The following is a 16307-nucleotide window of genomic DNA, read 5'->3' on the forward strand; positions in this document are numbered from 1 at the left end:
CAGTGGGCAAGAGTTGTGTTCAGCAGTTACGCAGACCTGACAGACATTCACTAGCTGTGGTTTTAGATGGTTAAATAAAGTATTATAGCTAAATACCATTATCTGTTTAAATAGCAACAACAATAATAGTAACTGGTATTTATTGTTATATCCCAAAACAGACCTAAGTATGTATATGTGTGTTTGTGTACACACACCCACACATGCACTTAACAGCTGATAGTTGAATTGATGTTTTCTGTCCTTAACACATTGGAATTAATAATTATTCAAAGTGTATATATATTTTGGGGGTACACACACACACACACACACACACACACACACACACACTAGAGGCCTGGTGCATGAGAATTCATACACTGGAGGGGGGGGTCCTCAGCCTGGCTTGCCCCCTCTCATAGTCTGGTAGCACTCAGGGGTGGGAGGCAACCCAGCGATCAGGGAAAGGCAACACCCCTATCACATGTCTGCTGCCAGCAGAGCAAGCCTTGGCCACCCCTGGTTACCTGAGCCTTGGGCGGCCCTGAGGGGCTTGGCAGCCACCATCCGAGGCTTGCCTGTGCCTCAGGCCATTTCTGGCCTGCTAGGGAGCTGAGGGAACTGGGCGTACTTTCCTGTGGTGGCACTTAGACATTTCCCAAGCCTCCCTTCATGGGGCCCTAACTTCCTTATCTACACACCCAAGTGGGATTTCTGTAGAAGTTCTTTCCACCTCAAAAAGCACACTGAGTATTAATGAACCGAGACTCACAAAATAATTTTAGAATGCAAAAAAAAAATTCAGGAGGCATTGTAAGCTGCAAAACTTTTCATGCCGCCAAGCAATTGAATGAACTCTGGATAAAGCCTGATAACTACGGGTCATAAAGCTTGGAATTTCACATCTTGTTGAAGAAATCGGCTTTTTCACTGTTTGCAAGTCCATACTAGATTTATGTACTTTGGAGCCTACTGTGCTTTGGGAAGGAAGAGAGCTAGATTTATTTCAAAAGAAGTAAATATCACCGGGACTTATTATGTGAAGAATTCCACATTAGGTTTGAATTTACAGACATTAGAAATCCTGCTTCCTTTTCAAGGAAGAAGAAAACATAATTTTCCTACTTTGTAAGAGAAAGAAGAATGGCATAGAAAAATGTCCTTTTGTTTAATGTAAACACATTTGTGCTCTGTTTACTGTCCCCCCACAATACACAAGATAGGTTAGAGGGGGGAAATCAATTAACTAAGCTGTTAATAAAGTTATTAGCTTATAAACACAAAACTATTCCTTTGGGTGAGGTGTAAAGAATAGCAAAAAGCTGAAACCGGTTTGGCTCAGTGGATAGAGCATCAGCCTGCTGACTGAAAGGTCCCAGGTTCAATTCTGGTCAAGGGTACCTTGGTTGTGGGCACATCTCCAGTAGGGGTTGTGCAAGAGGCAGCTAATTGATGTTTCTCTGTCATCGATGTTTCTAGCTCTCTGTCACTCCCCCTTCCTCTCTGTAAAGAGTCAATAAAATATATTTTTTAAAAAGAATAGCAAAAAATATCTGCAAGAAGAACTGAATAACTTGTTTGGTGTGTACAAGACCTGTAACCTCTTCCAACTTGGTTTTATATCCTGGAAGGATTATGTCTTGCTAAGGACTGTAGGCAACCCATTCCAGTGAAAATTTTGTTTCTCTTATAGATCAGTGGGCTCCAAAGAGTTGGTCCTTCTCCTCACATCTCTTGGGTTGACCAAGAGATCCTGACCATAACATCAACTTGAGGAGGAAAGGGAGAGGTTCAGTGTCCAGATCATTTGGGTTTTCCTAGTGTTGTAAAGACAATCAAATCAAATCATGGATGCTGCTGCTCTAAGTAACCCATTCTATGGGAAGGTGATAGCTTAGATAAAGCATGACTAGATAAAGCATGACTAAGCCACAAGACTGTTGACAAATGTACCAAAAAACAATCATGCAGTGAGTATCCACCCATTTCAAAATAGTCCCCTCTCAAAGTCCTACACTTCTTTTACAAGACTGCTGTCTCTGCTGATCACAATGCTTATGGAACTCTTCTTTGGAGACTGCCAGTATTTGAGTCACACAAGAGCAGCAGTTAAAGTGGCAACTCCAGGGCTTGAAGGATCCATTCCCACCAGAGGCATATTTCCTTTTGATTTACTTACATGTGCTTTTATTTATTCTGTGCTCATATATTAATGTCGTTTGATCTGACATTCATATTCCTTGATTTGACCAAGTCATTTACATGCAGTGGAGATTCCATGTGGTTGGTTCAGACATCATTAATCGAGGAAGGAGACCAGACCTTCAGCATTAATGACTCAATGTCATGCAGAACTCCTACTGTTTGGAGACTTATGACAACAGACCACAGTTCTTATTTTTCTACCACTCATCCTTGATCCAAAAACAAGATGTGCAAAGGTTGAACTTAAAAAAATCCAACACAAAGCAACTAAGCTACGGATATAATAAAATCTTTATTTCTATTGATTTGGGCTACAGATTTGTTCCCTTTCTTAAATTAACTTTTCATTGATCACTCCTATGACCTTAAGTGGTATAGTTTTGCTGGCATTCTTCCATTAAAAAAAAAAGGCTTTGGTACTTATTCCCCTTTGAGTAGCACAAGAAAAATCTTACTGTAGCCTTTCGTTAAACAGTGGCCTTAAAGTAAGTGTTCCAGCATAATCCTCATAACTTTTCTCAGGCAAAGTTCCCTGGGCAGAAAAGGGCATCCGTAGAGCTTGTCTAAGGAGTACAGTGAGGAGCTCAGACTTGCTCTTGGGAGGAAATTCGGTTTACTCACACTCTGGGTATTCCCTGGAATCTCTGAGAGACTTTTGATCTCTGAGGCCACATGTGTGGGACAGTGGTTCTCATGCATATGCATCAGAATTTCCTGATGGGATTATTAAAACAGGATGCCAGGCTCAACCCCCTAGTTTCTGCTTCAGTTAATGGATTCAAGAATGTGCATTTCTCACAAGTTTACAAGTGATGCTGATGGCTGCTGGTCTGGGACCACAATTTGAGAACCACTTCGGTAGTTTGTCTGTAGAGGCAGAACTAACAGGTTTGTGTCCCAATACTGGAATGGGAAGAATACATGTTCTGGAGTCAGAGAGAACTAGGTTCAAGTTTAAGTACCCCTACTTGTAGCATGGCCCTGAGTCTATTCATTCCCTGAGTCTCAGTTTCTTCATCCTTTGAAATGGGAGTGATATTATCTAATTCACAGTATTGTTGGGAGTTAATGTGTGTTAGGCACAAGCGCCCCCAGCTCCTAGATATGCAATTGGTATAAGGACTAATGTGTGTTAGGCACAAGCGCCCCCAGCTCCTAGATATGCAATTGGTATAAGTGCTGTCTCTCACGAGCCTAATATTTTCCCTTCATGAGGATTAGTGAGGTCTTTCAGGCTTGGTTTATTTGCTGTCCTAGGTAATTAACAAACACAAAGACAGAATCTATCAAAATACAGGCCTTCAGCCCAGCAATATTCCTTGCACTTAGACTGATTCCCACAGGCTACTTGCCACTTGTGACTTGTGGGCAAATTCTTGCCTCTCTCAGGACCCTGAGTTCCTCACCTCAAAAGATAAGGGTTTGACCTAAGTGTTTTGTTATCTCAAAGGTTCCTTCTTGTTCTGAAAGTCTAGGATTGCATGACTTAGTACTCAGGTACTCATTGCAGGATAATCTGTAAAAAAAAAAATATATGGTTCATGTTTTTGTCCATTTCCTTACATTTAATATTCTTAAATTCCCCAGCCTTCTTAAATAGTGAGATACTGCACAGAAAATCAGGGGAAGCTGTTAAATATTACCAGATGTCCTTTGTAGCTAGATCTCTTTAAAATATTCCATCACAGACATAAAATGGTATATCTGTTATTTAATACTGACATCTAGTGGCTTTTCCTTATCAAAGAAAAATGTATGTATTTTCCTAGTTGATCCTAAGCTCTGCTGCAGACTTTCATTCAACAATCTTTTATTAATCACTTATTTGATGCCAAACATTGTGCTTGGTTCAGAGGAGATAATGTTGATAAATGATACCTGGTCCCTGTCCTCCCAGAGCTCATAGTACAATGGGAGAAGCAGACAAATTGCTACATAACCTCAGCACATTGTGATAAATGCTACAATGGGAGAATACCAGTGCAGTGGGAACAGAGGAACATCAGGGCAGTGAATTCTGCCAAGAAAGGCCAAGGAAGGTTTCAAGGAAGAGTCAATCTTTGAGTTGAGTTCTAAGGGCTTTTCCAGATAACCTCCAAAATTACAGATACAAACTATCACAGAGTGGGCCCTCCATATGCAAAGGAAAGAGACCTGTAGAATCATTGCCTGTGACCAATTTGGAAAATTAACATTACTTTTACATACCTGGGGCATAGAATATTGAACAGAGCTTCTCAACCTTGACACTATTGATATCTGGTTGGATAATTCTTTGTGCATTGTCACATGTTTAGCAGCATCCTGACACTCGACCTACTAGATGCCAGTAGCATCTGCCCCCAGTTGTGACAAGCAAATGTCTCCAGATATTGCCAAATACCTGGGATTCAGAGGAGGGGAGGGAGATGTAAAATCACACAGGAAAAGGAGGAAAATGTCTGATAGAAACAAGAGAGAGAAAGGTGGTTGCCAGGTCCCATGGGGAGGAGCTTAGACTTCATGTCATAGATCACATGTGTCAAACACAAGGCCCGCGGGCCAAATCCGTCCCGCCAGGCCTTGCAATGTGGCCCGCACCGCGCTGTCATCACTGCACTCCGCTGCGTTTCCATCACAATGACAGTTTATGACTGTTCAGTAAACCATTCGGCCCGCGATTTAGGCTGGATTTTAGATTTTGGCCCCTTCTCTGATTGAGTTTGACACCCCTATCATAGATGATATGGAGCCATTGAGAGGTCTTAACTAGGGAATGACAGGTCAGATGTATGCTATAGGGGTGTGTGAAATGAATGTGACACTGGAAGTGGGGAGGTGGACCAGAATGCTACTACAGTGATCTAGTAAAGAAGTGATGAGGGTGTGACACTGGGCATTGGAAAGGATGGACTGAAAAGCTATTAAAGAACTAGAGTCAGGTTCGGCCAGCATGGCTCAGTGGTTGAGGTCGACCTATGAACCACTAGGTTATGGTTCAATTCCTAGTCAGGGCACATGCCTGGGTTACAAGCTTAATGCCCAGTAGAGGAGTGTGCAGGAAGCAGCCAATCAATGATTCTTTCTCATCGTTGATGCTTCTATCGCTTTCTCTCTCCCTCTCTTCCTCTCTGAAATCAATAAAAATGTTTTGTTTTGTTTTGTTTTTTAATTAGAGTCAACAGGACTTGGGGGAAAGTTCATATGTTAGTGATGGGCAAGACAGAGGAGGCAGGGTGTCCCCTAGGTTTCTTGCTGGGACAACTCTTTCATTGGTTGCTGCTGTTTCCTCAGTTACTTATCAATGACAGGAAAAAGTTGGCCTAGACTTGTGCAGGATAGCTCATTTCACTGTGCTCTGCCTGCAAAGCCATACAGAGTAAAAAAACAATGGCCATTAACCCAGGTAACTGATTGGGAGTCATGTCTCCAATTTAAAGATGTGATTCCTGGTCATCTAAATTAAATGACACTTTTAGTCACAAGATATTTCCATCCAAATACTATTAAATGAAACAGACTGAGTGTGATTTTCTTATGACTGAACTTGGCTCACTGATTTAAAATGAAATCAATCCATTCAGCAACAACCTTTGGGGTTATGTCAATCTGAAAGGAGATTTCCAGCAACTACCCCAGACCTGCTTTCACTTGCATCTTGTTTTGTTTTCATCAGTGCCTGGATATGGGCATTGCCAAAAGGAATGACAAGATATGGTGATGTTATTGTGGGGTACAGTCAAAATCCGGATACATTTTGACAGGCTTAGACTTACGGTATTCTAACAAAAAGAAATGGGACCATAAATAAACGGCGTCAGGCTAGGATAAGGTAGTTTGGGTTTCAAAATGGTATATGTGTAAATGAATGAAATAATTTAGTTGACTGTGTGTCAGTGGTATGGCATGTCTGCTAACAAGGCCAATGTGATATGAGGCCACATTTAGAAAAATGGTGTCAAGAGTGAGAGGGAGGTTATACTGTCCCTATGTGTTATTTGTCAGACTATGCCTGGAGGGCATATTGCAATAAAGTGGGATATATTCACAGGCAAAGAAGAGGACAGAAAGGGCAGTAGAAACTGGGTAGAGAATAGTTGAGAACCATATTTAGCACAAAGAAGAAAAACCTCTGGGTATTACATGTTTTCTTTTAAATATCTGGAGCCATATGTGTGGAATTAAAAACCAGTCTCTAGCCCTGACAGTTGGCCCATGCACTGAAGGATTGTGGGTTCGATTCTTGGTCAAGGGAACATACTTGGGTTGCAGGCTCACTCCTAAACATATCTGGGTTGGCGCGTGTGGAAGGCAACTAGTGGATTTGTCTGTGTGTCTCTCACATCGATGTCTCTCTCTCTGTCTGTCTCTCTCTCTAAAAATCAATGGGAAAAACATACTAGGGCGAGGATTAAGAAAGAAATAAAGAAAGAAAGAGAGAGGGAGGAAGAGAAGGAGAGAAGAAGGGTGGGAGGGAGAGAGGGAAGAAGGGTGGGAGGAAGGAAGAAAAGAAAGGAGGGAGGGAGGGAGGGAGGGAGGGTAGAGGGAGGGAGGGAGAAAAAAGGAAGGAAAGAAAGAAAGGTTCCTAAACAGGTCCTCACATCCTGAAACTACCACATCTTGCAGACAACACATCATTATTTTAAGCTCATATCACTCTCTGAGTACTAGATCCGTCCATTCAACTCTCTTTTTAAATGTTCTGCAGTCACTTCAGACATTTTTCAAGAGATCTGGGAAGCATCATTAATCCCTTCTTCCTTTCACCTTCATTTTGTCACAAGTCTTGTTAATTCTATCTTTCAAATATTTTTCTAGTCTGCCTCCCTTTCTTGGTCTTGTTTTCTACAGTAACCTAAGTTAATTTCTCTAATTCCATCTTCACACACCATACATAGTGATTGTTTTAAAACACAGATCTCATCATGACACTTCCCTGCTTAAAACCTTTTAAGAGCCTCTTTGTCACCCACAAAAGTCTAATTTTTTAAATATGGCATCTGAGGCCTTCCACAACCAGGTTTATTGCTACATCTTCACCCTCAATTCCTGCCACCATCTTGGAATTCCCAATAAGATTTTTTAATGCACTTCTTCCACACACAACATGGTAGTTTATATATCTGTACCTTTGCTCATGCTGATCTTTTTGTCTCGTACTCCATTTCTCTCTTCTTGCCTCATCTAATTCTTACTTGTTTTTCAAAATAAGTTACACAAACTCTTCTTCTTTCATCAGTTTAGGCTAAAAATCATTGCAAGTTGCCTTCTTTGTGCCTTGTACTTGCTCTAACATTATATTGAAACTAGAGGCCTGGTGCATGAATTCATGCACAAGTAGGATCCCTCTGCCTGGCTGGTGATTGAGGTCTATTGGGAGGCCAGCTGGGGAGGGATCTCAGAAAGTTGGCCAGCAGGCTCCCCCATCAGAGCCAATTGGGTGGGGTGCAGGCTGGCTGTTCAGGAGGTTGGCCAGCCAGCTGGGCAGGGGGGGGGGGCATGGGAGGTTGGCTGTGGGAGCACACTGACCACCGTGGTGCAGCTCCTGCATTGAGCGTCTGTCCTGTGATGGTCAGTGTGCATCATAGCAACTGGTTAACTGGTCGTTCTGGTTGTAATGGTTGCTAGGCTTTTATATATATAGATATTCTGCTTAGATTCCCACCTCTTACTCTTGTCATTGTCCCCCATGCCTGTCTCAATGCCAGGCACACATTAGGTGCTTAAACTGAACTAACCAGTGGAAAAGTGCCACCCATGTCCCTGAGCTTATTTGATTCCCAATATATTCCCATAAGGTTGGGCTTGGATATCATTATTTGCTGTGGGTGGGAAGACCACTTCGCTAATGTTCCCTTAACAACTCTTCACTCTGAGGAATTGGTATCCTGGATCCTTTGCCCAGCTAAACCTCCCAGATTTTATTCTTACCTGCCTTCTCAGTACCAACACATTATGCAACTCTGGAGGCCACTGGACAATCCTGGAGACCTGCCCTTTAGCAGATCTTCCTTTTAATTTATGAGATTATTTTTCAAGTAGCATTAAGTGTTTCCAGTTATGGCAAGCTGTGCCTCTGGGCCTGTTTTCCCTGGAGGAAGTGGGCCATTGGCAATCACTGAATCTCCAGATCTATTGCCATCTGAATGTAGGGTGGCTATTATCACAGAGAAGTGTGTATGCATGCACACCTGCATGTATGCCTATGTGGAGGGTCCTTTAATTCCTTTTGCCTCCATGATATTCCCTACAGTGTAGAGACTCAGGCTGCCCACATTGGTCTGTGCTCATCTAATGCAGACACTAGGGACCTGAGAGTGAAAGGAGTCATACAGCCAGAACATGAAGACTCTTGGAATGTCTGTCTCTGCCTTTCTGTGATGTCTTCTCTCTCTCTCTCCATGTGGGAATGGTACTTAGAAATCTCTGTTCCTGACACTAACCCTGTTGATTGTCATTAATCTGCTCTGAAAGGTAAGGGAGAGTTGTTAGAAAGGAGCATCTCAGACTGGAACTGAGGTGCACTCTAGAATTTACCAGAAGATGTCACTGTAGGCTTAAATCAGGAAAACATACTAGGGAAGGACTGTCAACTAAGCATGGAGGTGACTCCACTATGGTGGTTCAAAACACCCAGCAGCCCCCATTTTAATGCATGCCTGGAAAAGCAGGTTGAAAGATTAATCCAAATGTGTCACTGAACTTCATAAATTTCATTTTTTCCCAAATGATCATACTAATTGTCACTAAGTTATCTCCTAACGCCTAACATAAAGGCTTGATAACTATGTACTGAATGAATGAATGAATACCAAATCTTGGAGTGGAAGGAGGAAGCCCTTGAGAATAGTCACCTTTGTTGTTAAAGGCTGCTTGGGAACAAGAACTGCCATTCATTAACAGTGTGTCTTCACTGAGATGAATTTTAGTGGCAGCCACTAAGTCAGGTCCTAGGAAAAGCAGTGAGAATATGTGAAGGTGGTCTTGGCCCCCTCTTCATCTTCACTCCAAGATGCTTCTGTGTTCATGCTTGTTTATTCTAGAAAAATATTGAAAGTGATTAAATTTTTTTTTATGTAATTTTTGCAAGGCACTTAGAAGATTTGCCAAAGTTTTTATATGATCAGGCATATCCTTCTTAGTTTCCAATTTTTCCAGAATAGTAAATTAAATAAGCAATTGAAGGAGTTACTGAGATTCTGCTTTGTACCAGGTGTAAAGGCCAAGGTACAAAGGTGGAATGGATAGTGTGAGAGTTATAGAAGGACTAGAAGCACAGTGCATGAAATTTGTGAACTGGGGGGAGGGGGGTGTATCCATGAGCCCAGCCTGCACCTTCTCCAATCTGGGACCCCTTGGGGGATGTATGACTGCCGGTTTAGACCCAATCCTGTGGAACTGCCAGCCTGATCACCACCTAGCCACTCCCCTGCCAGCCTTATCAACACCTAATTGCTCCCAGTGAGGCCACCTGGTCAAGGGTCATTCTAGAATTAGTTTAGATAACTTGAATGTTCTAATAACTTGTCCATTTTACCTACATTATCTAAATTTTGACATACAATTGTTCTTATACTTTACTAAAGGCCCAGTGCATGAAATTTGTGCATGAGGAGGTCTCTTAGTCCCACTTGCACCCTCTCCAATCTTGGACCCCTAGGAGGATGTCCAACTGTGGGGTCAGACCTAAACCAGCAGTCAGACATCCCTCTCACAATCCGGGACTGCTGTCTCCTAACTGCTCACCTGCCTGCCTGCCTGATCACTCCCTAACCACTCTCCTGCTGGCCTGATTAACACCTAACTGCTCCTCTGCCAGCCCAATCACCCCAACTGTCCTCCCCTGCCTGCTTGATCACCCCAACTGCCCTACCCTGCTGGCCTGATTGCCCCTAACTGCCTCTGTCTGCCCGATCACCCCTAATTGCCCTCCCCTGCTGGCCTGATCTCACTCCCAACTGCCCTCCTCTGCAGGCCAATTTGATTCTGATTGGTTGGTTTCTATTCCAGTCAGCGACAAAAGCTCCATTTCCTAGGCAGCCATTGGCTCCTCATAGTTGACCCAGATTTGGTTCTGATTGGTCAGTTTTTACCCCAGTCAGCATCAAAAGCTCCACCTCCTAAGCAGCCATTAGTTCCTCACAGTTCACCCAGATTTGGTTCTGATTGGATGGTTTCTATGCCAGTCAGCATCTCTGGGCTTATTAACAGGGCCTGATCAGAAAGGCAGGGCTGATCAGCAGCCCCAGTAAAGACCTGGAGAGAAATGGAGGTGCAGCTGCTGACCAGGCCCAGGAAGAAAAAGGCAAGTGCTGATCAACAGCTGCCACAGAGGCTACAGATAAGACCCTGCTTCTCTCTTCATGCCTTTCTTCGGGCCTGGTTCACAGCCCCCCTCAGCAGTCAGTGGTGGGTCACCACGGTAACCCAGCCCTGACTTCTGGACTGACTTCTGGTTGCTTGAGTCTCTTGGTTATTGAGGATGTAACAGACCCAGGGTTTTTATAAATAAGATGGCACAGAGCTCCTGTCCTAGAAAACATAGTTTAAGCAGAAATACAAACAAGTAATTGCAATTTAGTATCAAAAGTGTTCCAGTACAGGCTAAGTGTGGAACTGCTATGTGACACAGGGAAGAGGTGATGGCTGGCAGCAAGGGTTGCAGTAATTTTTCCCAGAAGAAATATAGTACTTGGATGGGACTTGAAAGATGAGTAGAATTTTCCAGTCAAAGAAGGAAGGTCATACCAGGTAGAGGAAACACTCAATGTGGGAGCTGCTCTCTGGTGGTCAGTGCGCTCCCACAACCAACCTCCCATGCCTACAGCATAGGTCCCAGGGTGCCCGAGTTGCTCAAAAGCCAAGACTAGGAAGAAACATTTCCCAGGTTTAGTTAGTTGGGTGATGGAGTTGGTTCCTTTTGGCTCCTTGTGCATGTGTGTAGAGCCACCAGCCTTTCACATGGGAATGAATAAATTTCAAAAAACTGTAAGCCATTCCCCAGGCTATTTTAAGGAACTAAATGCTAATATTCAGTGTTTATTTTTGTTTTCCTCCCACAATATGCCCTCCTATCTCCTCTTCTTTTATGCATTGCAACTGAGTGGAAATTTATTTTAATATATTTCTTTATTGATTTCAGAGAAGAAGGGAGAGGGATAGATAGATAGAAACATCAATGATGAGAGAGAATCACCGATCGGCTGCCTCCTGCATGCCCCCCACTAAGGATCGAGCCTACAACACGGGCATGTGCTCCTGGTTGGAATCAAATCCGGAATCCTTCAGTCTGTAGGCCGAAGCTCTATCCACTGAACCAAACCGGCTAGGGTGGAAATTAATTTCTTATTAAAAGCCCACCCCCTTGTTGTTTCTCCCCTTGAGCATACCTGATCACATACAGGCTTAATGTTTTGGAATGTGTGTGTGTGTGTGTGTGTGTGTGTGTGTGTGTGTGTGTTCATGTGTGTGCGCGCGCACGTGCGTGGTTTTAATGTTTGTTATTTGAACAAAGAATTTTATCAGTTTTCAGCTTTAAAGTGAAGAGAATCACACAGCTAAGCCTGTGCTCTTGCTGACATCGAGTTGTCCTTTCAGTGGGTAAAGAAAGGGAGCATTTTGATACCTGCAGAGTTAATTTTCCTACCGGGAAAAGTATCATCTGAGTGAAGACTGAAACCAAGGTAGTAGCTTGCATATATGCCATTGGCAGATACCATGTTTATTTCAGTCAGTAATTAGTCACAATGTTTATTTCTGGAGGCCCTGGACTGCTTCCTATCTATGCATTCCACTTCCATGATGTATAAGCCATGATGTTTATGCAACCAAAATCAAAGATATCATATCAGACAATCTTTCAGTGAGGTTTTGTTTTTTGATAAGATATTCTCAACCAAAGGACTTACATGTAAGCCTAACAAATGGACACAGACACCGGGGGGTGAGGGTATGAGTGGGGGGGAGGGGCAAAAAGGGGGATAAATCAATAAAGAAAAAAATAAGGTATTCTGATTAAGCCCTAGCCAGTTTGCCTCAATGGATAGAGTGTTGGCCTGCAGACTAAAGGATCTCAAGTTCAATTCTGGTCAAGGGCACATGCTCAGGTTGTGGGCTCAGTCCCCAGTAGGGGTCGTGCAGGAAGCCGACAATCAATGGTTCTCATCATTGATGATGTTTCTATCCCTCTCTCCCTTTCCCTTTCTCTCTGAAATCAATAAAAATATTTTTTAAATGAGATGATTTTCTGATTATATTGGATATTGAGAAAAAAAAGCATTTGTGTATTTAGCAAGAAAGATTAGAATTTATATTCACTTATCAATTCCATAACACTTCAATAAAATCACTTCCACTGAGTCTCCATTTCATGATTATTTAATGGGAGTTTGCCGGTAGTGTTTTGAAATAAAATGGTTGCCTACTTAGCAAATGGGGCCACTGAAAGGATTTTGTCATTGTTTGGAGAGAGAAACAGAGAGCATGTGAAGCATGACAAAACTGATGTCCTAGGCCTAAACTTTTAATACCAGCTAATTAGTTGAAAGAATTAGCTTTCTTGAACAGGCTAGTGAAACTCAAGAGAGGAGACTACAGCACAGTTCACAGGGCAAATGCCACCAATTCTCCATTATTCCCCTTTTGCCTTCCTTACCAGCCAGTGAACATCACATACACCTCCCTGAGGCCACTATGTTACCCATATCCTTGACTGTTGGTCTTTGTGCTTTTTCCATAGGAATTTCCACTATATCACCATCCTCCGAGACCCAGTGTCGCGGTACTTGAGTGAATGGAGGCATGTCCAGAGAGGGGCGACATGGAAAGCATCGCTGCATGTCTGTGATGGAAGGCCCCCAACCTCCGAAGAGCTACCCAGCTGCTACACTGGTGATGACTGGTCTGGCTGCCCTCTGAAAGAGTTCATGGACTGTCCCTATAATCTGGCCAACAACCGCCAGGTGCGCATGCTCTCTGACCTGACCCTCGTAGGCTGCTACAACCTCTCTGTCATGCCAGAAAAGCAAAGAAACAAGGTCCTCCTAGAAAGTGCCAAATCAAATCTGAAGCACATGGCATTCTTCGGCCTAACTGAATTTCAGCGGAAGACCCAATATCTGTTTGAGAAAACCTTCAACATGAACTTTATTTCGCCGTTTACCCAATATAATACCACTAGGGCCTCTAGTGTAGAAATCAGTGAGGAAACCCAAAAGCGAATTGAGGGACTGAATTTTCTGGATATGGAATTGTACAGCTTTGCGAAAGATCTTTTTCTGCAAAGGTATCAGTTTATGAGGCAGAAAGATCATCAAGATGCTAGGCGGAAGCGTCAGGAACAACGCAAATTCCTGAAGGGAAGGTTCCTTCAGACCCATTTCCAGAGCCAGGGTCAGGGCCAGAGCCAGAATCCGAGTCAGAATCAGAGTCAGAGCCCAAATGTGAATGCAAATCAGAACGTGACTCAGAATCTGATTCAGAATCTGCTTCAGAATCTGACTCAGAATTCAAGTCAGAATTCAATCCAGAAAGAGAACCGGGAAAGCCCGAAGCAGGACCCAGGCCAAGAGCAGAGCGATAGCAACACCAGCAATGGCACTAATGACTACATAGGCAGTGTAGAGAAATGGCGTTAAATGGCTCACGAAGTCTTTTGCTCACTCATCCCAAAGCGCCAGTAAAAATATGGCATATCTGAAAAGAAGAGTGTCCAAACACATCTTGCTTCCTTCAATTTGGAAGCTAGTAAGAGTTAAGATGTTGCCTTTACAGTTGTCTTTCAATTAAATGTTATACTGTGTGTGGGTAGAAAAACATTCAATATGTAATTAAATTGTCCCCCCACTTATTTTTGGTTTGTTGGAGTATTTACACAATCCAAAAGCCAAATCAGAATCAAGAGAAATTGCTCTTTAGCTGTTGTAAGAAGTTCTTAAATTTGTTATAAAGACAAAATGAAAACAAAATGTGACAACTTATCGCTTAAAAAATGGACTTTAAATTATTTATGGTACGCTATTAAAATTCAGTCTTAGAAGCATTTTTTCAGGCGTTAGCATAAATATAAACATTAAAAGCCTAAAATTAAACACACAACCTTTCATTTTCTACATTTTACCAAAATGTGCAAAATGAAAAATTTCTCTCCAAACATGGGTAATTGTATGTAAAAGTATTGGCTTTTCAAGTAGAACAAGACACTATCTTGTTATGTAAGAGATGTTTAAAATTTAAAACTTTTTCTACCTTCTACTCTCAAAGGTTTTAAACAGGGTGTATCTCATATTAACAAGACACTTTTTATTCTAAATGGAATACCAATGTAAAGACCTAATTTCCAGATAACTTTCTGGGCACTGTAATGTCAACAATTCTGGAATCTTTTGGCGCTGCTTCTCATTCATTTTAAGGCTTCTGAGTTGTGCTCATTCCAAACTAACACATTTATAGAATCTTCCTTTGTCATTTAAATGGTGTGTTGCTGAATTTATTGTGATATATAATCCTGGATAAAAGTCAGGATTTTCTATAGAATTGTCTTATCAATATTTGTGTAGTGGAGTCCTTATCAAGAAGTTCTTGAATAGGATAATGTGTCTAAAAATATTGCTGAAGTTATTCTTGATCAAATAGAATTGAACCTGAATGTGAATGAATTGTTATTTACTTTTGTACATTTTAATTGTAATGTTTCCATTTGGGCTGGCTATTTTTAGCCCATTATTTCTTTTTTGTGTTGACAGATAGTAGACAATTACACAAGAAAAACAATGGTAGACTAAGCATTAGGATAGCCAGTTTTTCAATAACACCAAATGCTGTACCTTGATTCTTTGAGGTTAACCCTCTACCAGGTTTTGCTTTAAGAAAGAACCAAAGGAGACAGTGTTCTGCCATGAAGTTAAGCATCAGCATATAAGTTGAGGAAAGTTAGTCTACAAATAAATACTTTAGGGTATTGATTATGAATTGAGCAGGGAGTACATAACCCAATGTTCTATGAAGCATTTTACAGATTTTGTTGTACTTTTGTAAGAACTTAAACTAACCCCCTTGCTGTTGATCAAACAAGGCAACTGGAAGTGGCATTTGTTTTCAGAAGGGCCATGCTTAGAAGTGTGACCATAGACCCATCTTGTACAATCTGCTCATTTGCATGATCTAGTTTCATCTGTAATAATATGGCCACAAGCTGGACAAGAAGTTGAGTATTTGAGTTGAAAATAAATTTTCTTGACTCTGAGCTTGTGCCAAAATTCCTAAATTTTGCTTTATCTGACAGTATTGTAGTCCTGGGAATTCTAAGAACAGAAAAACTGAAAAGAGTTTGAGAAAATAAAACATACCTTCAAGTCAAAGTATTTTAGAGTGAAACTATTTTGTGTACATTGTGTTTTTAAAATAAAGACTCTGTAGATCACTGTGGTATTTCAAATTTGTTTCATTTTAATTGATAATGTTTGCTTTTAAAACTGATAGTTACTGTTAGAAAGTAAGATGAAGCCTGAGCCAGTGGAAAAGCTTGTTTCAGAAAATCATTTTGTGTTGTTGCTGTGGTGTGCATGGTTTGCAGAGATTAAGTGCATTTTTTTCTGTCTGTATTGATTATTGTATATAGGGTATGTTATAAATATACTTTTTTTGTCAGCATTATGATTTCAACTGTAAACATCTGTCCAAATGGTGTAGCTTTACAAACCATTCACTAATTTTGTGTAATTTAACAGTAGGTATGAAATAAAGTTTAAATTGCAGACTCTGAGTAATTTCTTTTTTATAGTTGAGGTATGTAGCCTCTAGACATTATGACGTCACAGACAGAATTCTCTTTTCTCAAGGAACTTCCTTTTTTTCCTTTTGGCCACCTCACATGGAAATGAGATGATCCATTCTAATCTAAATGGCCTTTACTTTGGTCACTTTCCTCTGCGAATCCACACTCTTTCCTCTTTTGAGTAAAACAGAGTTGTTCATGAAAGACAAGGTTTACTATCATATTTTAGTCAGCTCAGACTGCTATAACAAAATACTCTAAAGTGGGTGGCTTAATAACATAAATTTATTTCCCGCAGTTCTATAGGCTGAAAGTCTGAGATCGAGGTGCCAGCATGGTCAGGTTCTGGTAAGGATCCTTTTATCAG

The 16307-nt window shown here is 41.5% G+C and overlaps 1 protein-coding gene across 6 annotated transcripts in view; it reads left to right on the top strand.

Moving 5' to 3' along the window:
- The window catches only part of HS6ST2 (heparan sulfate 6-O-sulfotransferase 2), a 308639-nt gene extending 292719 nt beyond the window's left edge, over window positions 1-15920 (top strand). For all 6 annotated transcript variants that reach the window (XM_045583508.1, XM_045583509.1, XM_045583510.1 and 3 more), the window contains one exon: window positions 12905-15920. In XM_045583508.1, the coding sequence (XP_045439464.1) occupies window positions 12905-13802 (898 nt within the window). In that variant the 3' untranslated portion in view covers window positions 13803-15920. The remainder of the gene's footprint in view (window positions 1-12904) is intronic.
- The last annotated feature ends 387 nt before the right edge of the window (window positions 15921-16307 follow it).

This window comes from Pipistrellus kuhlii, unplaced genomic scaffold, assembly GCF_014108245.1.
Source record: "Pipistrellus kuhlii isolate mPipKuh1 unplaced genomic scaffold, mPipKuh1.p scaffold_m20_p_19, whole genome shotgun sequence".
NCBI classification, from domain to species: domain Eukaryota; kingdom Metazoa; phylum Chordata; class Mammalia; order Chiroptera; family Vespertilionidae; genus Pipistrellus; species Pipistrellus kuhlii.